At 37.1% G+C, this 27905-nt stretch overlaps 1 protein-coding gene across 3 annotated transcripts in view; it reads left to right on the top strand.

Annotated features, from left to right (window-relative positions):
• Positions 1–14788, top strand: part of LOC141901305 (glutamate receptor-interacting protein 1-like) — a 41960-nt gene extending 27172 nt beyond the window's left edge. For 2 of the 3 annotated variants that reach the window (XM_074788460.1, XM_074788462.1), the window contains exons 5-21: positions 241–386; positions 935–1094; positions 1375–1520; positions 2712–2862; positions 4020–4366; positions 4649–4831; positions 5789–5827; positions 6954–7122; positions 7548–7687; positions 7857–8004; positions 8578–8723; positions 10323–10461; positions 10701–10849; positions 10946–10980; positions 11246–11420; positions 11777–12342; positions 12517–14788. In XM_074788460.1, the coding sequence (XP_074644561.1) occupies positions 241–386; positions 935–1094; positions 1375–1520; positions 2712–2862; positions 4020–4366; positions 4649–4831; positions 5789–5827; positions 6954–7122; positions 7548–7687; positions 7857–8004; positions 8578–8723; positions 10323–10461; positions 10701–10849; positions 10946–10980; positions 11246–11420; positions 11777–12342; positions 12517–12732 (3055 nt within the window). In that variant the 3' untranslated portion in view covers positions 12733–14788. The remainder of the gene's footprint in view (positions 1–240; positions 387–934; positions 1095–1374; positions 1521–2711; positions 2863–4019; positions 4367–4648; positions 4832–5788; positions 5828–6953; positions 7123–7547; positions 7688–7856; positions 8005–8577; positions 8724–10322; positions 10462–10700; positions 10850–10945; positions 10981–11245; positions 11421–11776; positions 12343–12516) is intronic. The other variant, XM_074788461.1, reaches the window with a different exon arrangement.
• Positions 14789–27905: the final 13117 nt, after the last annotated feature.

Raw genomic sequence — 27905 nt, forward strand, 5'->3', positions numbered from 1 at the left:
CGTGATCAGTAACCGCTTTTGTTATTGTATCTTGATGAAAAATGTTAGAATTTGGAAAAATTATGTTCAAAAAGTGTATTATGAAAAATGTATGAATACTTGGTATTTTGATATGAAAAAAAGCCAACTACATGTGTAAGGATGTGTTAGGATATGAAAAATGTGAAAATTCCAGGGTTCATCTATCAGAACCCTGAACTGAAAAATTGATAATTTTCCCATTTTTGTTTTTGTTACTAGGAGTGATGTAGTTCAGGGTGGTGACGTGATTGTGTCCGTCAACGGAATCAGAACATCAAATTTACGCCATGAAGAAGTGATTAATCTCTTGAAGAATGTCGAAGAGCGAGTTCTTCTGGAACTCGAGTATGTGCTGCCTGATATGCGTAAGTCTCAACTCATCCCTTCTCCATCTACTTGTGATACAATGTGATAGATTGCAACAGGTCGCAAATGGGCGCATAGGTTGCCTATGACATGACTGTCAGTAACATTCAGTGACTTGATGTCAGTGACTTGATCATTGCTGGTGGTCACAGAGAATGTAGTCGCAAGGCTGACCTAACCACCTTGGGCCTGTTGCACTGTTATGACATCTTATGTCCAAAAGTGGTCTTAAAATCTGAAGACTGGCCTTAAGTTGTTAGATTGGCTATATAACTATATGATCTTAGTCTGGTCTCAAGTTGTTTGATTGGTTATAAAACTAAAATGGTTTTAGAATGCCTTAAGTTGTTAGATTGTCTACAGAACTAAGTTGGACTTAGACTAGTCTAGAGTCAAAGCCGTGACTATGCAACCGGCCCCTGTACATTATGAATTATGAAACTAACCCGCACTACAAAAAAACATGATTATATCGTTAATGTTGTTGTTTCTGGGATTTTGGTACCTGATTGGTGATTATTTGATGATTTCAATTCTTTTTTTGTAGCCACCAATTCTCGTAATGTGATGAGTAAAACAGTGGAGGTATTGCTGGAGAAAGATGGTCTGACGTTCGGTTTTACAATCCGTGGAGGAGACAATAACGACAAATCTAAATCCCGCCCATTAACTGTCACTCAAATCCGACCCGGTAGTGCTGCTGATAGGTATGTCTGCCGAAATCAAAATTAGGCATCTAGTACCACACGATTGAAAAATTCTGAAATGTAGATAGTGTACTCATGAATCGATTAACTTGTCAAATTGAACTCAGGACCCAGTTTCAAAGTTCTTAAGTTTGATTATGAACAGTTAAAATGTGCTCATTTTCAACATTTTAAACTGCAAAACTGGATCTGAGCCCTGCATTGAATTTGAATCGACGGAAATGAGTCCTGTTTAATAGACTTGAAGTAGATATTGAATGCTCAATCATTTTATTACCAGAGAAAGCAGTCTGAAGGTCGGAGATCGTATTCTGGCTATAAACGGAATCAACGTGATCAATATGAAACTGGAAGAAGCTCTTTTACTATTAAAACGTTCCGACGAGGAAGCCGTAATACTCGTCGAGTATGACGTCTCCGTTATGGGTAAGAGTAGCTCCCCGTGCTCCCCTCACCCCCCTCACTCCCCTCCCCATACATCCATCCATCCATCCGTACAACCTAACACGGTTGTTCTAGTCTACGCATACTTTTACTTTTTAATGACTTTAACGAAGCAATTTGTATTTCGAATGAAAAAAATGTCTAGCAGCGGCGATAGTGTTTTTCACATGGTTCGTATTTGGTACCTGGTGCTCTCTATTTCTCAACAGAAACAAAACTGAAAATTCCAGAGTAAAGACAACTTCGGCAGCAATAAGTCAGATAATTAATACACCAGGTACCTGAAATAGGTCTTAGACAGAATGGACAAATTGGGCTGCTGAACAAAACCATTGATTTCTAATTTTTTTTGAACCGTGTTCAAAGACCAAAACGTCTTCTTTTACTCAAGTTGAATCAGAGAAAAGAAACTCCATTTTTGAAATGATACACGGCCATGCCTACAAAACTGAAAACACAATCAAACTCAGTTAAGTTGCTACATTACTGAAGTCATGTTGTCTGTTCTTTTATCGCAATTTGAATTTGCAATTCAATCAACTAAATCTTAAGTCGTCATTTGATTTAGTCGTCACATTGAATGAATGAATATCATTGTAGAAGTCGTCTCTATTTTTCAGTCCCAATTTATATTTCTAATTCAATTTACTTTAAGTGTAAGTCGTCATTTGGATAAGTCATCAACAAAATGATTGTCCCAACTACGATGACTTAAGCGAGTTTGACTGTATTTTCAGAACATCAATTCTTAATTTATTTGTGATTTATCAGTGATTTATCATTTTGGGTTTGACATCTTGTTTTGCCCTCTTTGATTGAAGATATTTGGCTCATTAACTTAAGTGAAAGATTTGAAATTTTTATCAGACAAACTTACCAATCAATTTGGACGACTGCCAGTGATGTGGTTTTCCCATGAAGCCGCAGTCTGAAATTCTATTGTACGAAGTTAATGATCGCTCGCTGTGTAATTGAGCCGCGTAACTGGAGGTTGGTTGGGGGGGTTAACCAGTGGCACCGGCGGCTGCAAATTTAATTTCCGAACCTTCAATCTTCCGCTGCCGAACGAACGGTATCACGATTAAACAGATATAAACGGTCTGTTATCTCCGAACGCCGGTTTCGTTACCGTTTTATAATCAACGGTACGTTTTTAACCTTTTTCTTTCATAGACGACGTAAAAAACGTTTGCGGACCGTTGCTGATCGAGATCGACAAAAACCCAGGCGCCAGCCTCGGTATAACGCTTACGAGTTCGACCTCGAGGAACAATAAAACGGCCATTTTGGTCGAGAATGTAAAAGAAGCCAGCATAGCAGACAGGTGTGTATGAGCGCGCGCCGTGTGTGTGTGTTAAACATATATATGTAACATCGGTTCTTGCGTAAAACAAATATTATTTGAGTAAGAAATTCTAATGAGGGTAAAAAACTTCTGCTGCGCGTGATCTCGGGGTTCGTTCCAGTCCTAAAAAATCGTGGAAAATTTCTAGAAATTTGTCATTATTTTTTCGATACCTGCCTTGGATAAGTTCTAAAAGTTTTTTTTTGAGGCTATGAAATTTTAATGTGGTGTGCATAAGTTTTCCTTGCGGTTTTCGTACTGTTTTCATAAACTTTCAATTCTGCATCACTGAGTTGAAGCTCATTCCTAATTTAGTGGTTATATTATGTAAAATTGGATATTTAGAGCAGTCTACTGTACTGAATTTTTGATCTGAACTCTGTACATCGATATCGATTCAGTTTCAGTAGTAAAAAATTTTCTTACTGCGTTGAGTTGAATCTAGTTGATAGGTTACTGGCAACAACAGGTTTACCAGTATGAGGTAAACATTCTGCAATAGACGTTGGTTGTAGTGCATTGAAAATGTCTTCCCCCAAATTCTTTCAATTCTTGTAAAAATCATTCATTTACCTGCCAAAAATCAGATGCCAGTACAAAGCTTTTCTCTAAAATTCTCAAATGATACTTAGAAATAGCTTCTACCATTCAGTTAAATGTTCTTTCTAGCTCGTGGCACAGAGTTGCACAGTCATGACAGGTCTTAATTCATGAGATTGGTCTTAAGTTGTTAGATTGGTTGTAGAACCAATGAGCTCAGACAGGTCATAAGTTTTTAGATTGGTTATGGAATCAAATCAGCGTAGACTGGTTTGAAATCTAAACCATGACTGGAACTAACCCCAAAGTTATTAAAACTCTACCATTTAGATTTGTATTTGTTGGGTTTGCCTTTTGTGCAAGTTTGGAATTTTTTCTCCACTGTTGGATAGAAATTCACGTCTGACCCAACCAGCTGGGGTCAGTAGCTCAAAAGTTGGTTAAACTTAACCTGTGGATGATTGAAAATGCCACAATTAAAAGTTCATTGTTACCACAGATTTTATCCACTAGTCATCCTTAACTACTTTTAAGTAACTGGCCCCAGTACTTTTATGATGTTGTATTTATTTAGATATTTGTTCTTTTATTTGTAGATGCGGTGCCCTACACAGCGGGGATCAAATCCTCGCAATCGACGAAACTAGTTTAGAACACATGACTCTAAACGAAGCGACGCAATTATTGAAATCAAGCGTCGGGGAACAAATGAAACTCGAGATTCTACCTCTCAGTAAAATGAGAACTCGTCAAATGTCGACCGTACAGAGTATGACTCCGTCGTGGCAGGGTCAAACATCGATGCCTCCGCCGCCGTTAACAGAGCCGCCGTTACCGCCCATACCCCCTCCTCATCATCTCCCCCCTCCTCCTTCACCACCCCCTCCGCCGCCGCCACCGCCACCCAGATCGAGCTCCGGCAAATCGAGCAGCTCCGGAAAATGTAAGAATTATTCTAAGTTATTCTGTATTCTGAGTAATTCTGTTTGAACAACATTCACTTGAATAAGATTGAGAGAAATCCTGCAATAATTCAGCCTCAAAGATGTAAAGTTCTTGAGTAAAAGAGTAAGCCTTATTATGGCTAATAGTCTTTAGCCGAAACATTGCTCCAAATATTCAAACCTTTTAGTCAAGAACATCTAACTTTGGCTGATTATTGCGGGATTTCTCTCGTTTATTCATCCGACACAAATATTGTGAATCTTCTCGACTTGTTTTGTAGTTGTATCCATTCCTGTGGTATCGTCGTCGCCGGTAAGCAGTACGTACGCCAGTAGCACGAGCCTCGCCAGTTCACATCACACGAACAGCTCGCAGAGTACGTACATGACGTTCGGCACGTTCGGTAAACTGCACAGTTACCGTGAACGAGCGGCGTTCATACGGCCGCGACGCGGATCCGTCGGTAAGATTCGACGAAATTCGTTCGAAATTTTAATTCTTGTCTTCTTAACATGTTCGCTGCCACTGCAATTCTTACCAGATGCTACTACAAGTTATCTCGTAGTCGGCAAAAGAGTTATTACGATCAGACTTTGTTCAAAATTGACCAATGAGCATTGAGATTGAAGCAGAGCCAATCAGGAACTATGTCATTCAATGCAAGAACGCAAATATCAAACAGTGAATAAGAAAGATCAGCTACGAGATAACTCGTAGTGACAATGGTGGCTGAACTGGAACTATGAGATAACTCGTAGTGACAATGGTGGCTGAACTGGAACTATGAGATAACTCGAAGTGACAATGGTGGCTGAACTGGAACTATGAGATAACTCGTAGTGACAATGGTGGCTGAACTGGAACTATGAGATAACTCGTAGTGACAATGGTGGCTGAACTGGAACTAGAAGATATCTCGAAGTGGCAATGATAGTTGAACTGGAACTAGAAGATACAGAACTATGAGATAAACCATAGAAGCAATGATGGCTGAACCAGAACTACAAGATATCTCGTAGTGAATATGATGGCAGAACAGGAATTATAAGATAACTTGTAGTTGGCAGCGAACGTTTTAAAATCATCTGGCAAAATATTTACAGGAGGTTTTTCTAAAATGTTTGATAACCTGTCATATTTGGTCTTTTTTTGTACGTATGAAAAAGCCGGCGCTATTTTCAATATGAATTCCCTCTCCAAAAGTTTAGAGGATGACACAATATTTTGTGTAGATTCCAGTTTGACAAAGGGTTCTTGTGTATAGCGCGCTTTTTCATACATATTCAACTTCTTGATCCTTTGAAATTCCTTTGTGCTTTCGCTGTGAATCTAACTCCATAAAGAATATTTCGCTTGCTTCTGATAACAACCCCGCCCCCTATTGTCCGCGTTTCACGGAGATTTGCTACTTTCTCCACAGATACACTGTTGGATGAACGAGATGAATACGGTTTAGCAGGTGACAAGAACAAATATCCCAATAATTTGATAGCATAGATGTAGCTTTTGTTTTGTTTTACTGCCTAAAATTAGTGGCTTGGCTTTTGCCAAATACAGTCAAACTTACTTGTGGCGATCATTATGTTGAGAACTATCCAAATTATCACTTAAACTTAGAATGAATTGCAAATTCAAATTTGGGCTGAAAAGTAGAGACAACTTAGAGACAGTTATGTACAACTTATCCAAATGCAGAGCTGCTAACTGTTTCTGATTTTCAGTATTTTGTTACTATTTTATCCCAAAAACTAGTGATGTGATTTATTTTCTGCATACAGTAATGTGAAAAATGTTACTGAGGGTAACTCATGACTTGAACTATTGATAACTTTCATATCTCGATGAGATTTTATTACATACAATTTAACTCGTTACTGACAGCAGTTCACAGAAGTTGGCAGCCTTGCAAATGACTACTTGCGCTCAGTAAATTGAATTATAAATACGAATTGGAACTCAAAATAGTGACGATATAAGCAATGTAACAATCTATCTGGTTAGGACTGAACCGAGTTTGACTGTATCATCTTTATTACTTCAGAATGATTTTAAACAGATACACAATGAGCAAGTTCCGTTAGTTTCAGTTTGGCAATTATAGAAAATATCTTTTATATCTTTTAACTTGACATTTATGATGTTTCATGTACCAAATACTGTATAGCGTGCATAGGTGTTGATACTCAACATTGTCCGGCATCAATTGAGATGTATTTCGAATACTAATAGTGTTGTGTCGTCACTGAATTTATTAGTTAGATTATGTGTCTAGAAGTATTGCACATGCATGATTTTAAATGTATGTTCTAAAATATACTGGGATCTAGAAAAATGAAGTAACGTAAAACTTGATCTTCTGCCGTTTGAAGTCTGCTCATAACTAAAATTTGGCTGATGATTCAAAAGTATTACACATAAACCCTTTGGAAGATCAAAAACTTTGACTCTTGGGTAAAAACATTGAAAACGAACTAATCTTAACTCCAAACCAATAACTATGGAGGATTTTATAAATTCAACGTCTGTGAATCTGTAGTTTTTCTGTGCTGTTTTTTTTTCTGAATGAATTTGATGACATTTTGTAGGTTCAGGCGGAACGCCCGGTCAGATAAGTCACCCGGAAGTTACGGAAATCACGTTAGTCGGTGATGATCGCGGGGTTGGTATCGCTTTACACGGAGGAGTTTTCTGTAAGGATATCGTCACCGATGCTCCGGTTATTGACTATATCGATGCTGGACGTGCTGCTGACAGGTATTTATAATGTCTACTTCAGGGGCGGATGCATGGTCCAATTCGGGGTGGCCACTGACCTGGAAAACCTGGAAAACTCAGGCAATCAAAGAAATCTAGAAAAAATCAGAGAAAACTCAGGGAATTTGACAAATTTTAACAGAAACCTGGAAAACTAAGGGAAATAAGATAATGCTATCGACCACGTGTTTCTTTATCAATATGTGATTCAAGGAAAAATGAATAATTTTTAAAGTAACTTTTTAAACCTTGAAATTCATCTGACTCACTCTGGGAATTTTGTGTAATCACATTGGAAAATCTGAGAAAGTAAATCAAGGAAGATTTGTAAATGGGTGGAAAATGGCCACCCTGCAATTTTGATAAAATGATTTTGGAGGGGAATGTGATCAACACTTGATCACATTCTGTAAATTTATTTTCAGGTGTGGTTTGATACAGGAAAACGACCGGTTGATATCGATAAACGGTCAATCAGTCGAAGGTCGACCACTCGACGAAGTGCAACGATTCCTTAAAGAACCAAATCGTAAGCTGGTTCTCGAAATCGAATTCGAAGTAGCCGGTAAGTAGTGAACACTAGCAGGGCAGCGCCCCTGACCTAGAAAACCTGAGAAAAATCTAGAAAGGAATTGGGGAAAATTTGACACACTTTCCCAAAAACCTGAAACACAGGTCAACCTATACGCGACGATTAATGGCAATTTGCGAGCAGTTTTGATTATATATTTCAGATTCAGTGATTCCGTCTGCCGGAACGTTCAATGTGAAACTAGCGAAAAGAGGCGGTACGTTAGGTATCACTATATCGGCTCATAAAAACCGTCAAGCCGGTGAACCATTGATGATCTGTAGCATCAAACGAGGCAGCGTCGCTCACAGGTCCGTATCAGCGATCAGTTTTAAAGACTTTATCATGGTTTCTAGTTTTGAAATCAGGATAGTTAGGGAATAGTCGGGCGATTGTGTTAAGAAGCTAAAAATCCGGGAAAGGTCAGGTGAATTTGATAGTTATGAGATAGTTAGATCGTGCGTATAATCAAATAGTTTCCGTCCATGTTTGACTGTGATAAATGATTGGATCTTTAGCAGATCGAGTCAGAGATATCGGGGTAACTTACACGTCACAACTAACACGTCAAGGAAAACATTAATAATAATAATATTAATAATGTTTTATTTACGAATTAAATTACAATACGAAGTAGTAGGAATTAGTACAAAATATTGTAAAATAGGTGAAGTTAACATATACTTATAACCTGAAGGGCCCAGTCGCCCGCACTGAAAACAACCGACGTATCGGGGAATAGTCAGAAGAAAGCAAATCGAATAAAAGTGTCCACCCTCTTAATTAACTGACCATCGAACGAAATTCACAATCTTAATCATAATTCGACCAAGCCGTAAAAACGCCCCGTGTTTTCAAATAGTGTTTTGATGACGTTATTTCAGGTCTGGTATAATTCAACCCGGTGATAAACTGTTAGCGATCGACGCGTTACGCACGCACGATCTCGGTATCGAAAACGCTGCACAAATACTACAGAACGTCGAAGACATCGTAAGCCTTAAAATCAAGAAAGAAGAAAACTTTACTGGTGAGTAATAAAAACGCTTCCTAGTTATAGTAATAATAGTAATTTGATCTCTATAGCGCTCTTTCACTGTGAAACAATTTTCAACGGCGCTTTCCATCATTACGCCCAGCCTATAACTCTTTACTGTAACCATGCATCAGTCATCACTCCTAATAAAAACGCTTCATGATAATAGTAATTATAGTTATTTGATCTCTATAGCGCTCTTTCATTGTGAAATAATTTTCAACGGCGCTTTCCATCATTACGCCCAGCCTATAACTCTTTACTGTAACCATGCATCAGTCATCACTCCTAATAAAAACGCTTCATGATAATAGTAATTATAGTTATTTGATCTCTATAGCGCTCTTTCATTTTGAAACAATTTTCAACGGCGCTTTCCATCATTACGCCCAGCCTATAACTCTTTACTCTAACCATGCATCAGTCATCACTCCTAATAAAAACGCTTCATGATAATAGTAATAATAGTTATTTGATTTCTATAGCGCTCTTTCATTGTGAAATAATTTTCAACGGCGCTTTCCATCATTACGCCCAGCCTATAACTCTTTACTGTAACCATGCATCAGTCATCACTCCTAATAAAAACGCTTCATGATAATAGTAATTATAGTTATTTGATCTCTATAGCGCTCTTTCATTTTGAAACAATTTTCAACGGCGCTTTCCATCATTACGCCCAGCCTATAACTCTTTACTGTAACCATGCATCAGTCATCACTCCTAATAAAAACGCTTCATGATAATAGTAATAATAGTTATTTGATTTCTATAGCGCTCTTTCATTGTGAAAGAATTTTCAACGGCGCTTTCCATCATTACGCCCAGCCTATAACTCTTTACTCTAACCATGCATCAGTCATCACTCCTAATAAAAACGCTTCATGATAATAGTAATTATAGTACATAGTTTGATTTCTATAGTAGCGCTCTTTAACTGTGATAGAATTTTCAGTGGTGCTTTCCATTTATTGATATTATTACCCCCAGCCTATAACTCTTAACCATGCACCATCCTGGGGAGAAGTAACATCCGAGCTACTTCTAGCGCACAGGAGTCACCTTTCAACCCAGGTATCCATATATTCCTGGGTGGAGAGAGGCAATGACGGTAATTGTCATGCCCAGGGACACTACAGTAATGTAGTATCTGTTTATCTATTCACACTACGTTAATAATAATAATAATAATAATAATAATAATAATAATAATAATAATAATAATAATAATAATAATAAAAATAATAATAATAATAATAATAATAATAATAATAATAATAATAATAATAATAATAATAATAATAATAATAATGTCACATTTATATAGCGCCTTTTCGCTAATGTTCACCAGCGCTTTGTATGGTAGTAGTGCTGAAATCACAGAGCATAGGCTTTGCAGAAAAGCAAATGGTTTACTCTCTGTTTGAAAGTATTGATTTCAGTTATATTCTGTATATTTGCATCGAGAGAGTTCCACAGAGTTTGAGCAATACATTGGAAGCTACGTCCACCAAAGGATTTAAGATTCTAGAAACTACCTCTTCGAAATGATAAAGACAGTTATCACTTGATAGATTTTTGTTTGATTTGTAGATGATATGGATAACGCGATCATATGTACAGTAGAATTACAACGACACGGAGGACCGCTTGGTATAACACTTTCGGGAACTGAAGAACCGTTTGATCCGATTATCATCTCCGGTCTAACTGAAGGTGGATTAGCAGAACGGTAATTATCTGATTTCTACGTCTTGAATTTGTGAAGATTTGACCTCAAAAAGTCAAAACGTTGGAAATGAACTGATTTTGCTGGTAACTTAGAGTTTAACTTTGAACAACTGGACCCAGTTCCACAGTAGTGAGTTGGAGTTAATTCTGATTTCATGTTAGTTCATTTTCATTGAGTTAACTCTGTGGGGTCCAGAGTATACGAGCTATTCTCTTTATTCTCTACTTTTCTACTTGTAGTTCTGGTTCTCTGTTTATCGGTGATCGTCTGCTCGCTATCAATGATAAGAGTCTACGAGGACGCCCTCTATCCGACGCGATGTCGATGCTGCAGACGGCCGGTGATTTCATCAGTTTACGCGTCGCTCGGACTGCCGAACCGGCTTCAGGTACCGACACTCCGTCCCCAAAAACTGTGACAAGTTCTAAATTAAAAAGTTCACTGTGGAAAAATTTTTAATCGATTTTACGTTTACGATTTTCAGGCGGTCAAAATAACAGTTCAACCGGCAGGAAAGAGGTAAAATATTTTACTTATAACTGAGATAGACTGGTTTATTCTCGGTCTAGAAGCTTATCTATCCTATATATGTTAATATCCTTTTTGCTATATTCCTTTGTCTTGTATGGTTAATTGCTATCCATAATTTCCTAAACCTGTGGACCTACACTTAACCCGAATTTATTTTTCTGGTCCCAGTTTTCTCGAATTAGGGCCAAAAGATCAGACTTGAGGCAAGTCTACTATATATGTTACATTTTATGGTATTTTTTCTTTTAATCAGATATTGAGTAAACTGCATACGGCAGCGTACAGCGACCACGATGAGAAGGTCAGTACTCCTATAACGAGCGTTGATAGCGCTCTCGACTCGTGGGACAGCAGTCAAGCGTTTGATGTCGTTCCTATGCCGGTCATTCAGCGACCGAAACCAAGACTACAAGACGTTTATGAATCAGGTAAAATGTTTGATAAAACATTTATTCTCGTAAAGGCGCATGAATCTCTGGGAAACACGTTTCTGTTTTCTGTTTCCGTGTTTCCTTGTGCGTTGGGCTTAAAAACATCCAGCCACCTGTTGGGAACTAAACGGGGAGCTTAGATTTAGAAATCAGACATGGAGAAAGAGAAAAATTGAATTTACAGTCAAGGTCCGTTTTTATGCTTTTTAATGTCGCAGCTCATTTTAATGCCAACATTTTTCAGAGTGCAATTTTGCCCAATTAAACTCAAATGCAATGGTAATACTATTCTTTATATCGCCATATTTTGATTCAATAGTTGCACTGTAATGGATTGTTACTGTATATTGTAGGAAATGTCCGCATCCAGGTTCATAATAACAGACCACACATTCCACAGCGCGATTCGGCTCTCAGCGCGAACAGCGCTGATAGCAGCGACACGCAGTGGGATTCGGCGTCGGCGAGCTGTCGTAACAGCGCCAGCACCGACCAGGCCGACCACGACGACTGGCTACGTCGTATCGGCGACCTGCAGGACAACTCCGACCTGCACAACATTCTCGAGGCGGCGTTGAAGTCGAAAAAGGGCGGCAAAGAACGCGTCAGTTTCGACGACACGTTTTTGAATAAACTACGACAATTAAAACTGAAAGACGAGAATTTGAAGAGTATGCCGAACAGTAGTCGCTACGGCGACGTCGATATTATGAAATTACACACTCAAATCCAGTCGATATCGGCCCCGACTCCGACCGAACTGCTGAAAGTGACTCTTTACAAGAATTCGGAAACGGATAATTTCGGTTTCGGATTATCGGACGGTTTGTTGGAGAAGGGTGTTTATATCAGCGCGATACGGCCCGGCGGTCCGGCGGAGAAGTGCGGAGTTTTAAGGCCATTTGATAGGATATTACAGGTACCAGCATCAACGTCTATTTCAACTATGTTTGAAAAGGACGTTGAGTGCCATAACTCAATCAGTTTTGATCGTACTTGATATTGGTCTTGAAATGACCAGCAACTGAACTGAAACATCGAGTGATGAATGAGTGATATATATTTGAATTTTTTTGTAATTTTTTTTTTTCAGGTAAACCACGTGAAAACACGAGATTTCGATTGTTGTTTGGTCGTGCCGTTGATCGCCGCGTCCGGTAACCAGATCGACCTGGTCGTCAGTCGGAATCCGGCGGCCGGCGATTACTCGGATACTCAGTCGATGCGATCGGTCAGTTCGTCTCATTCGGCCGACAGTCAGGGTTCGAAAACTTCCCGACATTCGAAAACGAAATATCGACAAATATGAACGAATGGCCGAGGATGAAATCTTCGGATTCTTTTAGAAACGATGAAATAACGACCGAGTGCATCCTCGAGGGCAGCGTCCAGCGACCAGATTTCCCGGTCCTTGTTTTAACGAAACGGAATTCCCCCACCTTCCCTCTCTGGAGTTCTGGTTCTTCGATCGATTCTTGTAAGATACGGTTTATTATTGTAAATATCCTCCGACGAAAAAAAAAACGTTTACATCGAGACTTGTAGATAAACTTCTGTAAATACGAACTCGAAAATAACATTTATTCTGTTTTTCTTTTTGACATTGTTCATTAACCGGTGGGTGGACGTCAGATACTTGGAGTTTATGATAGAATTTTTTTGTACATAAAAATGTGTAAACTAGCCCCCCCTCCCCCGTACAAATCTATCTAGCATTGATCACGAACTTGTTTTCAAAACTGTTGAATTATTATTATCATTATTATAAGTAAGTTATGTATATATTCGTTAAAAAAGATTTTAAATTGTGTGTAAATCCGATGTTAATTTTTGATGATGGAAAAATGAAATGAAATTTTTCAGCCCAAAAAAATATCAATTTTTGCGACATGACTTTTACTGTTTATGAGCCGTCTTCAACTCGTGTTTTTTGCCTTATTTGTTGTAATGTAAACACAACACGATCCAGTCCCTCAGTTATGAGTAAGAGTTAACTCTTTAGTTAAAGTTAGTTAATTTTCGATGAGTTAACTCTGAGTAATATCTTAAACTCAAAACTCTGGAAATGTATCCTGTATTTCAATCTCTCTTCATGAATCCCGGCCCAGGGCCCAGATTTTGAAAGAACGATTAACTCCACGATCAAGTTGATCATGGGCACAATTTCATGAAAAAATATTTTAACTCTTAGTTACTTGCTGGTGATTTCATATTTTCGACTCCAGGCCTGGATAAGATTTAACTGAACTTGTGCGAATAGCGAGTGCCAGTTTTCTTCATTCTGATTTCGTTTTTCATGAGTTTGGTTTGAGATTTATTTAGATTAAGCAATTCAGATATGTGAAAATAAGTCTAATACGCTGAGTATCGCTCGAGTATCGCTGTATCGCGATGGTTAAATCTTCGAAGAATTTTAAACTCATCGTATCATATCTATAACTTGCGTGGATAAAATTTCGATCGGTTGTAAATATATTTAAATGATAGATATATGAATATACAATCTTCTTACTGCTGGATTGTGAAAAAGAATTTTAAACCCAGGGTCTTTCTCAGTTTATATAGATAGCATTCTGTAACTTGGCCGCATTAGTCCTGTTAAATCGTGCCCCATTCCATAGTTCCATATTTGAATGTAAACATACCCATAACCTCTGGTAATGCTTTAATGTGACCCTAGTAGTTAGTTCGAAGCTATGGGATCGTGTTTCTTTCTTCCACATAAGTCTCGATCTAAAATGCTAACCGCGTGTGATATTTCATTCGGTGATGACGGATAGAGTTCAGCGGCTTACGAGTTGACTCCGCAGAGTCAACAAAATTAGCGATCATTTTCAGTATCTCAATTCTGCGGAGTCAAACTCTAAACCGACGACTGTGGAATTGGATCCAGAAATGATACTCAAGTTTGGAGCTCGTGTGAGTTTTAACTTCGATATCTGTAGCATTGAATTCTGGGCGCTTGTTATCATAGCATTGTTTGAATATTAAACCAACTTTGTTCTGAATATGATCGTTGATACCCAAATCACAGAATATTGTATATTTAAGAATTTCTCGGGTATTCTCGGTAATTTTACTGCGAACTTGTGATCTTTCGGTAGCTGCGAATATACAGCAAACTATAATTTCTTGTAAGTCAATCTCTGGTGCTATAAAACACGAAATCATGAATCGAAATAAGTTTTTGATTTGTTTGTAATTACAAGAACGATGTCCGTGATCTCGTAGGTTTTTTTCTGCTGTATTTTTATTGCCGTTCTCAGTTTATTTTTGTGTATATATATATTTTGTAATTTGACTAGTCATTTATTTATATCTGTTTATTTGCATTTTGTCTTTGTTTTTTGCTTCTCGTCAATAAAGCTATGCACCCAAAACTTTTGCCTTTGATTATATCGGAATATCATTTAGTGTTGATTCGGACGGTGAATAGAGGATTGGGCTCAATAGAGGTGTCCCAGGTTCGAACCCGATCTATCGAAACTCATTATGAGTAAGTATTCCGCTAATGTAGAGGAGATGGTCCAGTTTCGATCTTTGACTTGCTGATTCAGAATGACCTAGATGTTAAATGGGGAATTGAGTTATATATGGATAACTCGTCACGATATTTTCGCCATCTATTGGAATTGTGCTGAACTATTGAATTTCGGAAGTTGTCAACGGTGAAATTTTACAATGAACCAAATTTCACAAGCGCCATCTATCGCATTTAAGAATAAATGTCTAGATTGACAATTGGGAACATAATGGTCGTTTCTAAATAAGTTCAATAACGTAAGCCATTAATTACGTTAACTAATTGACTAATATTTCCAGTAATTCGAACAGGTTTTGAATTCACAGACGCTTCTCTATACTGATCTAGTTTCATTTCGGGGAATTTCTATAAATGTATCCGGGGTCGAAAAAGTTTTTCTACGTTGAACCCCATCTAGCGGTTTTTCGGTGAACTAAAATCACAATAGATCCTTTGTGAGCGTGCGACTGAAGTTTCTGTGTTGAACGAATGAGCTGAGAATGGTTCTGTGGCAGTCAAGGTTCTTCCTCTGGCAATCGAGGATTAGAGAATTTTCCAGCATAAATAATCTAAAATTTTCACTGGTTTTAAATATACTCAAATGATAGATATATGAATATACAATCTTCTTACTGCTGGACTGTGAAATAGAATTTTAAACCCAGGGTCTTTCTCAGTTTATATAGATAGCATTCTGTAACTTGGCCGCATTAGTCCTGTTAAATCGTGCCCCATTCCATAGTTCCATATTTGAATGTAAACATACCCATAACCTCTGGTAATGCTTGAATGTGACCCTAGTAGTTAGTTCGAAGCTATGGGATCGTGTTTCTTTCTTCCACATAAGTTTCGATCTAAAATGCTAACCGCATGTGATATTTCATTCGGGGATGACGGATAGAGTTCAGCGGCTTACGAGTTGACTCCGCTGAGTCAAAAAAAATTAGCGTTCATTTTCAATATCTTAATTCTGCGGAATCAAACTCTAAACCGACGACTGTGGAATCGGATCCAGAAATGATACTCAAGTTTTGAGCTCGTGTGAGTTTTAACTTCGATATCTGTAGCATTGAATTCTGGGCGCTTGTTATCTTGCAAAACAGCATTGTTTGAATGTTAAACCAACTTTGTTCTGAATATGATCGTTGATTCCCAAAACACAGAATATTGTATATTTAAGAATTTCTCGGGTATTCTCGGTAATTTTACTGCGAACTTGTGACCTTTCGGTAGCTGCGAATATACAGCGAACTATAATTTCTTGTAAGTCAATCTCTGGTGCTATAAAACACGAAATCATGAATCGAAATAAGTTTTTTGATTTGTTTGTAATTACAAGAACGATGTCCGTGATCTCGTAGGGTTTTTCTGCTGTATTTTTATTGCCGTTCTCAGTTTATTTTTGTGTATATATATTTTGTAATTTGACTAATCATTTATTTATATCTGTTTATTTGCATTTTGTCTTTGTTTTTTGCTTCTCGTCAATAAAGCTATGCACCCAAAACGTTTGCCTTTGATTATATCGGAATATCATTTAGTGTTGATTCGGACGGTGAATAGAGGATTGGGCTCAATAGAGGTGTCCCAGGTTCGAACCCGATCTATCGAAACTCATTATGAGTAAGTATTCCGCTAATGTAGAGGAGATGGTCCAGTTTCGATCTTTGACTTACTGATTCAGAATAACCTAGATGTTAAATGGGAATTGAGTTATATATGGATAACTCGTCACGATATTTTCGCCATCTATTGGAATTGTGCTGAACTATTGAATTTCGGGAATTGTCAACGGTGAAATTTTACAATGAACCAAATTTCACAAGTGCCATCTATCGTATTTAAGAATAAATGTCTAGATTTACAATTGGAAACATAATGGTCGTTTCTAAATAAGTTCAATAACGTTAGACATTAATTACGTTGCCTAATTTGTTAATTTTTCCAGTAATTCGAACAGGTTTTGAATTCACAGACGCTTCTCTATACAGATCTTGTTTCATTTCGGGGAATTTCTATAAATGTATCCGGGGTCGAAAAAGTTTTTCTACGTTGAACCCCATCTAGCGGTTTTCCGGTGAACTAAAATCACAATAGATCATTTGTGAGCGTGCGACTGAAGTTTCTGTGTTGGACAAATGAGCTGAGAATGGTTCTGTGGCAGTCGAGGGTTCTTTCTCTGGCAATCGAGGATTAGAGCATTTTCCCAGCACAAGTGTAAATAATCTAAAGTGATCATTGGTCTTACATTACAACAATGCGTTTGATATACTTCTTTTTTCATGAATATGAAGCTGTCCCTAATTCCTAGAGATCCGAAGGTCAAATAGAGGATGAACAGGAGTGTCCCATGTTCGAACCCATTCTACTGTAACTGATTGTAAATGCCGAGATAAGAATGACAAATGAAAACAGTTGCGTCACATAGATTTACATACAACGAGATGAGTAGTGCTTTAAATGCAAAACATTTTATCTGACACACGAGCTTAATAGATTTATATACGAAATAAGTTTTTTGATTTGTTTGTAATTACAAGAACGATGTCCGTGATCTCGTAGGGTTTTTCTGCTGTATTTTTATTGCCGTTCTCAGTTTATTTTTGTGTATATGTATTTTGTAATTTGACTAGTCATTTATTTATATCTGTTTATGTGCATGTTGTCTTTGTTTTTTGCTTCTCGTCAATAAAGCTATGCACCCAAAACTTTTGCCTTTGATTATATCGGAATATCATTTAGTGTTGATTCGGACGGTGAATAGAGGATTGGGCTCAATAGAGGTGTCCCAGGTTCGAACCCGATCTATTGAAACTCATTATGAGTAAGTATTCCGCTAATATAGACGAGGTAACGTGATAAAACTACGCAATAAATCGCGAGAGACGAATGCAATATGAGACCCACAATCACAAGTTCGATAAAAGATTTTAGAACATCAAAACTATAAAGAATTTATCAAAAACTCGAATTTTCGGTTTTATCCTAAAAACCATTCTCAAGAGAGAACCATTCTCATCACTCTTGAGAATGGTTTTAGGATAAAACCAAAAATTCGAGTTTTTAATAAATTCTTTATAGTTTTGATGTTTTAAAATCTTTTTCAAACTTTCGATTGTGGGCCTCATATTCTATACAGGAGGTGTTTCAGTTTCGATCTTTGACTTATTGATTCAGAATTACCTAGATGTTAAATGGGAATTGAGTTATATATGGATAACTCGTCACGATATTTTCGCCATATATTGGAATTGTGCTGAACTATTGAATTTTAGGAATTGTCAACGGTGAAATTTTACAATGAACCAAATTTCACAAGCGCCATCTATCGTATTTAAGAATAAATGTCTAGATTTACGATTAGAAACATAATGGTCGTTTCTAAATAAGTTCAATAACGTTAGACATTAATTACGTTGCCTAATTGACTAATATTTCCAGTAATTCGAACATGTTTTGAATTCACAGACGCTTCTCTATACTGATCTAGTTTCATTTCGGGGGATTTCTATAAATGTATCCGGGGTCGAAAAAGTTTTTCTACGTTGAACCCCATCTAGCAGTTTTTCGGTGAACTAAAATCACAATAGATCCTTTGTGAGCGTGCGACTGAAGTTTCTGTGTTGAACGAATGAGCTGAGAATGGTTCTGTGGCAGTCAAGGTTCTTCCTCTGGCAATCGAGGATCAGAGAATTCTCCAGCATAAATAATCTAAAATTATCTAAATTAAAAGTGGTCTTACATTAAAACAATGCTTTTGATATAGAATTAGTGAATGTTTTTCATATGAATCAAATCGTCACTAATTCGATCTGAAGTTCAAATAGAGGATGCAGAGGTATCCCAGGTTTGAAGCCATTTTACTGAAACTGGTTATGAATGTAAGTGAGAATGAAAAATGAAATCAGTTGCGTCGCATAGATTAATATACAACGAGATGAGTAATGCTTTAAATGAAATGCAAAACATTTTAATCTGACGCACGAGCTTAATAGATTTATAAACAACGAGATGAATAGTGCTTTAAAGGTGAAACATTTTATTTGACGCACGTGCTTAATAGATTTATATACAATGGAAAATGATATGAAAAATAAGAAAGCTTCTCTAACAAAACTAATTTTACATTCATCTATTTGCCACATGTATATCATCACAATGGGTGTATTATTCTGTTAACAGACACCGGTTAGCGATTATTTCATTTTCTCCACTGCTGCAAGTAAATTAAATGAGAGTGATTTGATTTACGCCACGAGCGCTATTCTTCTGCGGCCGTCGGTTTCGTAGTCAAGACTGAAAACTTGTGCAAACATTATTCATTATGCTGAATCCCGAAGGTGGATTTGACCTACGAGCAATGAGATAATTGCTCTTAGATTTGACTCTCTTTCTCTCTCTCCTCTCTCGCTCGGTATGGCGCTGCCAGTAACGACGATTAGAAACGAATCATACGAGTCGATGGAAAATTCTACATTTGGAAAAGATTGTCTACTCAATAAGGAAACCTTCAACATTACAATCGTGTTTGTTTACTGTTTACCAGTAATTTGGACCACTGGATTTGTCCTCAATGTTTACACGTATTTTGTTCTTTATCGTTTCAAATCAGATATAACCACGTACTATATTCTACGTATGTTGACAATAGCGGACAATACGTTCCTACTGGGTTTTGCTGTCACAAAGTCTGGACAATATTTCGACGGCCTGCTTAAGTTTGGGAACGACATTCATTATTTTGACAAGAGAGAATTTATTGGTCCGGTCCTCGTACGCCATACAGGTATTGTGCAAGAAATTTCCAAAATGATTAGAAATCTACTCACGATGTTGATCAGTTTGGAACGACTGACTGTCGTGTTCTTTCCATTAAAATCTAAAATGCTGTGCACTAGACGCAATTGTAACATATGTTTATTGATCATAGTTATTCTGAGTCTTACCACTCAAGGCTGGCAGTATTTTGTCAGAGATATTAAACAAATAAATGTTCTTTGCCCTTTTAGAAGAAAGCTGTGGGTCTTGGTGCGCCCTCCACCCCGAATATCAAAACCAATAAACTTGATACACATATTAGGCATATTTGTACCATTTTTCGGTATAGGTCTTGCAAATATGATTCTTGTAATTTCATTGCATCAAGCTTCTAAAAGGCGCTCGGAAATCAGCGCTCAAAAAATAAATGACAACCAAGCCGTAATACTAGCGATTTCAGTAATAACAGCATTTGCTTTATTCGAAATGCCAATGGCTTTGCACAAGTTGCTTAATCATTTTTTTAAATTCAGAGGTTTTATCCCAAATCTTGGTTTCTACCACGTGGCGGCCATGTTTGTACAGATTGATTCCTCGGTCAATTTTTTAGTTTATTGTTTATCGAGTAAAAAATTCCGATCGCTTGCGTTCAACAGTTGCCCGCATCGGAGGCGCAGCAGAGAGTGATTTATAGCCCGTGAATCGTAGTAGGTACAACTCACTGAGTAAATATAGTTTTGATGACGAATAGCTGATTGAGTGATGTCCATGGTTCGAACCCAACAATTGTTAGTACCTGATTAAAAATGAAACAATATTAGCTACATCTGAACGTGATCAGTACCGCCATTCACTATCAGTGCCCAGTAACAAGCGGGTTCGAGTAGTGCACGTTACGCTTCAGATGCAGTCCCGTCGTGATCCAATAATAAAATGAGTCGTGGGAAAACAAGAAGCAAGACACATATAATACCAAAGCCAAAGCTTAGATGTAACAGTATTGCAAAATCTATTTCAAAACACATCGACAAGCAGTGGGATGTGCCCTAATATATTCAAACATTTTAAATCAAAATACATCAATGTTTCCTTTTAGCTTGTAGTTTATTCAACGTTAAGACTCTAATAGTCATCTCCAGGAATGCTGAATATTAGCTCAAGGAAACATTTCAGACTCGTTTATCTTTCTTATTGTGGGATCCATCATTATCGTATCATTATAATAATTTTGATGATGGAAAAATGAAATTTTTCAGCCCAAAATCATCAATTTTTGCAACATGACTTTTACTGTTTATCAGGTTACTTCAGCTCATGTCTTCTGCCTCATTCGCCCTCTATTGGAATTTTGTTGAACTATTGCTATTCACAATTCCAAAGACTTTGGAATTGTGAATAGCATGATTTTACATTGACTCAAATTTCACAAGCGCCATCTATCGTATTTAAGAATAAATGTCTAGATTGACAATTGGAAACAGGATAGTCGTTTCTAAATAAGTTCAATAACGTTAGACATTAATTACGTTGCCTAATTTGCTAATATTTCCAGTAATTCGAACATGTTTTGAATTCACAGACGCTTCTCATTACTGATCTAGTTTCATTTCGGGGAATTTCTATAAATGTATCCGGGGTCGAAAAAGTTTTTCTACGTTGAACCCCATCTAGCGGTTTTCCGGTGAACTAAAATCACAATAGATCATTTGTGAGCGTGCGACTGAAGTTTCTGTGTTGGACAAATGAGCTGAGAATGGTTCTGTGGCAGTCGAGGGTTCTTTCTCTGGCAATCGAGGATTAGAGCATTTTCCCAGCACAAGTGTAAATAACCTAAAGTGATCATTGGTCTTACATTACAACATTACAATTAAAGCTGTCCCTAATTCCTAGAGATCCGAAGGTCAAATAGAGGATGAACAGGGGTGTCCCAAGTTTGAACCCATTCTACTGTAACTGATTGTAAATGCCGAGATAAGAATCAAAAATGAAATCAGTTGCGTCACATAGATTTATATACAACGAGATGAATAGTGCTTTAAATGAAATGCAAAACATTTTAATCTGACGCACGAGCTTAATAGATTTATATACAATGGAAAATGATATGAAAATATGAAAGGTTCATCAAGTTTCATCAACAACGAAAATCAGTAAATGGTAAAACAGCTTTATAGATTTATTATTCATTCATCTATTCGCCACACGTATATCATACATATCATATTCCATTATGATTTAATAGACAGTATTTGAGCCGATTATTTCATTATCTCCACCGCTGCAAGTAAATCTCGGAGGCGAATTCATTTTGGATAATTTTATTTACGCCACGAGCGCTATTCTTCTGTGGTCGGTTTCGTAGTCAAGACTGAAAACTTGTGCAACCATTATTCATCACGCTGTAATTAAATCTCTGAGGTGGATTGACTCTCCATCTCTCTCTCCTCTCTCTTTCCTCTCTTGCTCGGCACGTCAATGCCAGTAACGACGATTAGGAACGACTCAAACGGGTCGTGGGGAAATTCGACGCATGATGAGCAAGATTGTCCACTGAATAAGGAAACTTTAAACATTATAATCGTGTTTGTTTACTGTTTACCAGTAATTTGGACCACTGGATTTTTCCTCAATGTTTACACGTATTTCGTTCTCTATCGTTTCAAATCAGAAGTAACCACGTATTACATTCTACGTCTGTTGACAATAGCGGACAATATTTTCCTACTGGGCTTTGCTGTTACAAAGTCTGGACGATATTTCGACAGCCTGCTTAAGTTTGGTAGGAACATTCAATATTTTGAGAGCAGGGGGTTTATTGGTCCGGTTCTCAAACGCCATACAGGTATTGTGCAAGAAATTTTCAAAATGGTTAGAAATCTGATTACGATGTTGATTAGTCTGGAACGACTGACTGTCGTGTTTTTCCCGTTTAAATCTAAATTCATATGTACTAAACGCAATTGTAAAATTTGTTTATTGATCATAGTTATTATGAGTATTACGACTCAAGGCTGGCAGTATTTCACTAGAGATATTAAACGAATTGATGTTCTTTGCCCTTTTAGAAGAAAGCTGTGGGTCTCAGTGCGCCCTCCGCCCCGATTTTCAAAACCAACAAGCTTGATACACGTATTAGGCATATTCGTACCATTTTTCGGTATAGGTCTTGCAAATATAATTCTAGTAATTTCATTGCATCAAGCTTCTAAAAAGCGCTCGGAAATTAGTACCAAAAAAACGAATGACAATCAAGCCGTAATACTAGCGATTTCAGTAATAACAGCATTTTCTTTATTCGAAATGCCAATGGCTTTGCACAAGTTGCTTAATCAATTTTTCAAATTCAGCGGTTTTATCCCAAATCTTGATTTCTACTTTGTAGCGGCCTTGTTTGTACAGATTGATTCCTCGGTTAATTTTTTAGTTTATTGTTTATCGAGTAAAAAATTCCGATCGCTTGCGTTCAACAGTTGCCCGCATTGGAATCGTAGGAGTAGCTACAACTGGTTTTGATGACGAATAGCTGTTTGAGTGATGTCCATGGTTCGAACCCAACAATTGTTAGTACCTGATTAAAAATGAAACAATATTCGCTCCATCGGAACGTGATCAATACCGCCATCAGAATAGCATGATTTTACATTGACTCAAATTTCACAAGCGCCATCTATCGTATTTAAGAATAAATGTCTAGATTGACAATTGGAAACATAATGGTCGTTTCTAGATAAGTTCAATAACGTTAGACATTAATTACGTTGCCTAATTAGCTCATTTTTCCAGTAATTCGAACAGGTTTTGAATTCACAGACGCTTCTCTATACTGATCTAGTTTCATTTCGGGGAATTTCTATAAATGTATCCGGGGTCGAAAAAGTTTTTCTACCTTGAACCCCATCTAGCGGTTTTTCGGTGAACTAAAATCACAATAGATCATTTGTGAGCGTGCGACTGAAGTTTCTGTGTTGGACAAATGAGCTGAGAATGGTTCTGTGACAGTCGAGGGTTCTTTCTCTGGCAATCGAGGATTAGAGCATTTTCCCAGCAAAAGTGTAAATAATCTAAAGTGATCATTGGTCTTACATTACAACAATGCGTTTGATATACATCTTTTTTTTCATGAATATGAAGTTGTCCCTAATTCCTAGAGATCCGAAGGTCAAATAGAGGATGAACAGGAGTGTCCCATGTTCGAACCCATTCTACTGTAACTGATTGTAAATGCCGAGATAAGAATGAAAAATGAAATCAGTTGCGTCACATAGATTTATATACATCTAGAGGAGTAGTGCTTTAAATGCAAAACATTTTAATCTGACGCACGAGCTTAATAGATTTATATACAATGGAAAATGATATGAAAATATGAAAGGTTCATCAAGTTTCATCAACAACGAAAATCAGTAAATGGTAAAACAGCTTTATAGATTTATTATTCATTCATCTATTCGCCACACGTATATCATACATATCATATTCCATTATGATTTAATAGACAGTATTTGAGCCGATTATTTCATTATCTCCACCGCTGCAAGTAAATCTCGGAGGCGAATTCATTTTGGATAATTTTATTTACGCCACGAGCGCTATTCTTCTGTGGTCGGTTTCGTAGTCAAGACTGAAAACTTGTGCAACCATTATTCATCACGCTGTAATTAAATCTCTGAGGTGGATTGACTCTCCATCTCTCTCTCCTCTCTCTTTCCTCTCTTGCTCGGCACGTCAATGCCAGTAACGACGATTAGGAACGACTCAAACGGGTCGTGGGGAAATTCGACGCATGATGAGCAAGATTGTCCACTGAATAAGGAAACTTTAAACATTATAATCGTGTTTGTTTATTGTTTACCAGTAATTTGGACCACTGGATTTGTCCTCAATGTTTACACGTATTTCGTACTCTATCGTTTCAAATCAGAAGTAACCACGTATTACATTCTACGTCTGTTGACAATAGCAGACAATATTTTCCTACTGGGTTTTGCTGTTACAAAGTCTGGACGATATTTCGACGGACTGCGTAAGTTTGGTAAAGACATTCATTATTTTGACAAGAGAGAATTCATCGGTCCGGTCCTCGTACGCCATACAGGTATCGTTCAAGAAATTTTCAAAATGGTTAGAAATCTGATTACGATGTTGATTAGTCTGGAACGACTGACCGTCGTGTTTTTCCCGTTTAAATCTAAATTCATTTGTACTAAACGCAATTGTAAAATTTGTTTATTGATCATAGTTATTATGAGTCTTACGACTCAAGGCTGGCAGTATTTCACTAGAGATATTAAACGAATTGATGTTCTTTGCCCTTTTAAAAGAAAGCTGTGGGCTTTAGTGCGCGCTCCGCCCCGATTTTCAAAACCAACAAGCTTGATACACGTATTAGGCATATTCGTACCATTTTTCGGTATAGGTCTTGCAAATATAATTCTAGTAATTTCATTGCATCAAGCTTCTAAAAAGCGCTCGGAAATTAGTACCAAAAAAACGAATGACAACCAAGCCGTAATACTAGCGATTTCAGTAATAATAGCATTTTCTTTATTCGAAATGCCAATGGCTTTGCACAAGTTGCTTAATCAATTTTTCAAATTCAGCGGTTTTATCCCAAATCTTGATTTCTACTTTGTAGCGGCCTTGTTTGTACAGATTGATTCCTCGGTTAATTTTTTAGTTTATTGTTTATCGAGTAAAAAATTCCGATCGCTTGCGTTCAACAGTTGCCCGCATTGGAATCGTAGGAGTAGCAACAACTGATTTTGATGACGAATAGCTGTTTGAGTGATGTCCATGGTTCGAACCCAACAATTGTTAGTACCTGATTAAAAATGAAACAATATTTGCTACATCTGAACGTGATCAGTACCGCCATCAGAATAGCATGATTTTGCATTGACTCAAATTTCACAAGCGCCATCTATCGTATTTAAGAATAAATGTCTAGATTGACAATTGGAAACATAATGGTCGTTTCTAAATAAGTTCAATAACGTAAGCCATTAATTACGTTGCCTAATTGGGTAATTTTTCCAGTAATTCGAACAGGTTTTGAATTCACAGACGCTTCTCATTACTGATCTAGTTTCATTTCGGGGAATTTCTATAAATGAATCCGGGGTCGAAAAAGTTTTTCTACGTTGAACCCCATCTAGCGGTTTTTCGGTGAACTAAAATCACAATAGAACCTTTGTGAGCGTGCGACTGAAGTTTCTGTGTTGGACGAATGAGCTGAGAATGGGTCTGTGGCAGTCAAGGTTCTTCCTCTGGCAATCGAAGATCAGATAATTTTTCCAGCATAAATAATCTAAAATGATCATAATCTAAAATGGTCTTACATTTAAACAATGCGTTTGATATAAAATTAGTGAATGTTTTTCATTAGGGTTTTCTGACTTTCGTCGAAAACCCTCTTGAAATTCTGTTGATTATTATTATTATTATATATTTTCCGCCGATTTCGTCAAATAAAATTCATCTTCATTCAGATTCGGCAACTGACAGCTTCGAAACGAAATGTATAAATTGATACTGTAATAACGGTCTCTCTGAACCAACAGATTGTCTGAATGTACTTTCCATCCTATTTGAAACTTAAAATTACTTATTAGGTTACTGTAAATAAAGAATTGAATTGAATTGTTAGACAACAAGCACCGGCGAAATAACAGTTGTGAAGTCATTTAGTAAGTAAATAAAGGGGGCTCCGAGAATTTCCAAATCACGGGGGACTATACTGGGGTTAGACCATTCAACCAAAAAGAGGATTGCTCCGATAATATCCAAATCATCTCGAATACCCGGTAATTAATTTTTCCTTTCGATCACATGCATCCAGAAAACCCATTATCGCTGCTTTGCAGCTATATTTTCAAATTGTAATCTCATTTGATTTTCTCATTTGATTTTCTCAGTCTACCGTAAACCTATCAACGCTGAGGCATACCTTCACTTCTTTTCGTTTACGGCTAAATCAATCAAAATTGGTCTCGCTCAAGGCCTCTTTCTCCGTGCACTACGGATCTACGATGAAACCTTCCTTTCGGCTGAATTTGACCATATATCCAACTCTCTCAAAAATTGGCTTACTCTGATCACATTTTGAAAATCGCTATTTCTAAGGCTAAACGTACTTTCTTCAATTCTAAACCTCCAGAAAATAAAAAACACATTTCAGAGTTCATTGTAGTTCCATATATACCTGTTTTGGAAAAGTTTCGTCACTCTCTCCCTTTATTGGATAAACAAATCATTTTCACGTATGAAAACAAAATTAGTAAGACTTTGGTTAAAAACAATCAATCTAAACCTTTGGACTGCGGAGTTTACAAAATTCCTTGTTTTGGCTGTGATAAAATTTACTTTGGAGAAACTTTTCGTGAATCAAATACTCGAATTTCGGAACACAAAAAAGGATATTATAAATTAACAACCAGCTAGTGGCGTAGCCAATCACGTTTGGAACACTGGTCATAGTTTTAATTTTGATGAAGCCGAAATTATTTATACTTCCAGCAGTTACAATAAACGCCACATAGTTTGAGTCTGCCTTAATTACTCGTCACTCAGATATTAGTACCAATTTGAATAATGGCTTTTCTCCGCACAAGTCCCTTCTTTCTAAGTATATTACTTCATGCCTTGCCAAACACTAATAATTTACTCACTCACCAATTTACTCAATTAACCTGTTCTCCTCTGTATATATACCTCACACCTGACGATGATCTTAAGGGTCAGATCGAAACGTCGTGTATTCTATATATTTTAGATTGAATAAATGGATTCTTGTTTTTAAATTCTTTTAATCTGTAGATAGTGGGTTTTTAACTTATTGTGAAACATTTTATTTGACGCACGAGCTTAATAGATTTATATACAACGAGATGAGTAGTGCTTTAAATGTTAAACATTTTATTTGACGCACGAGCTTTATAGATTTATATACAATGGAAAATGATATGAAAAATATGAAAGCTTTTCCAACAAAACTCATTTTACATTCATCTATTTGCCACATGTATATCATCATAATCGGTGTATTATTCTGTTAACAGACAATGGTTAGCGATTATTTCATTTTCTCCACTGCTGTAAGGAGTAAATTGAATTAGAATGATTTGATTTACGCCACGAGCGCTATTCTTCTGGGGTCGTCGGTTTCGTTGTCGAGACTGGAAACTTGTGCACACATTATTCAT

The sequence above is a fragment of the Tubulanus polymorphus genome, chromosome 3 (assembly GCF_964204645.1).
Source record: "Tubulanus polymorphus chromosome 3, tnTubPoly1.2, whole genome shotgun sequence".
Classification (NCBI taxonomy): Eukaryota; Metazoa; Nemertea; class Palaeonemertea; order Tubulaniformes; family Tubulanidae; genus Tubulanus; species Tubulanus polymorphus.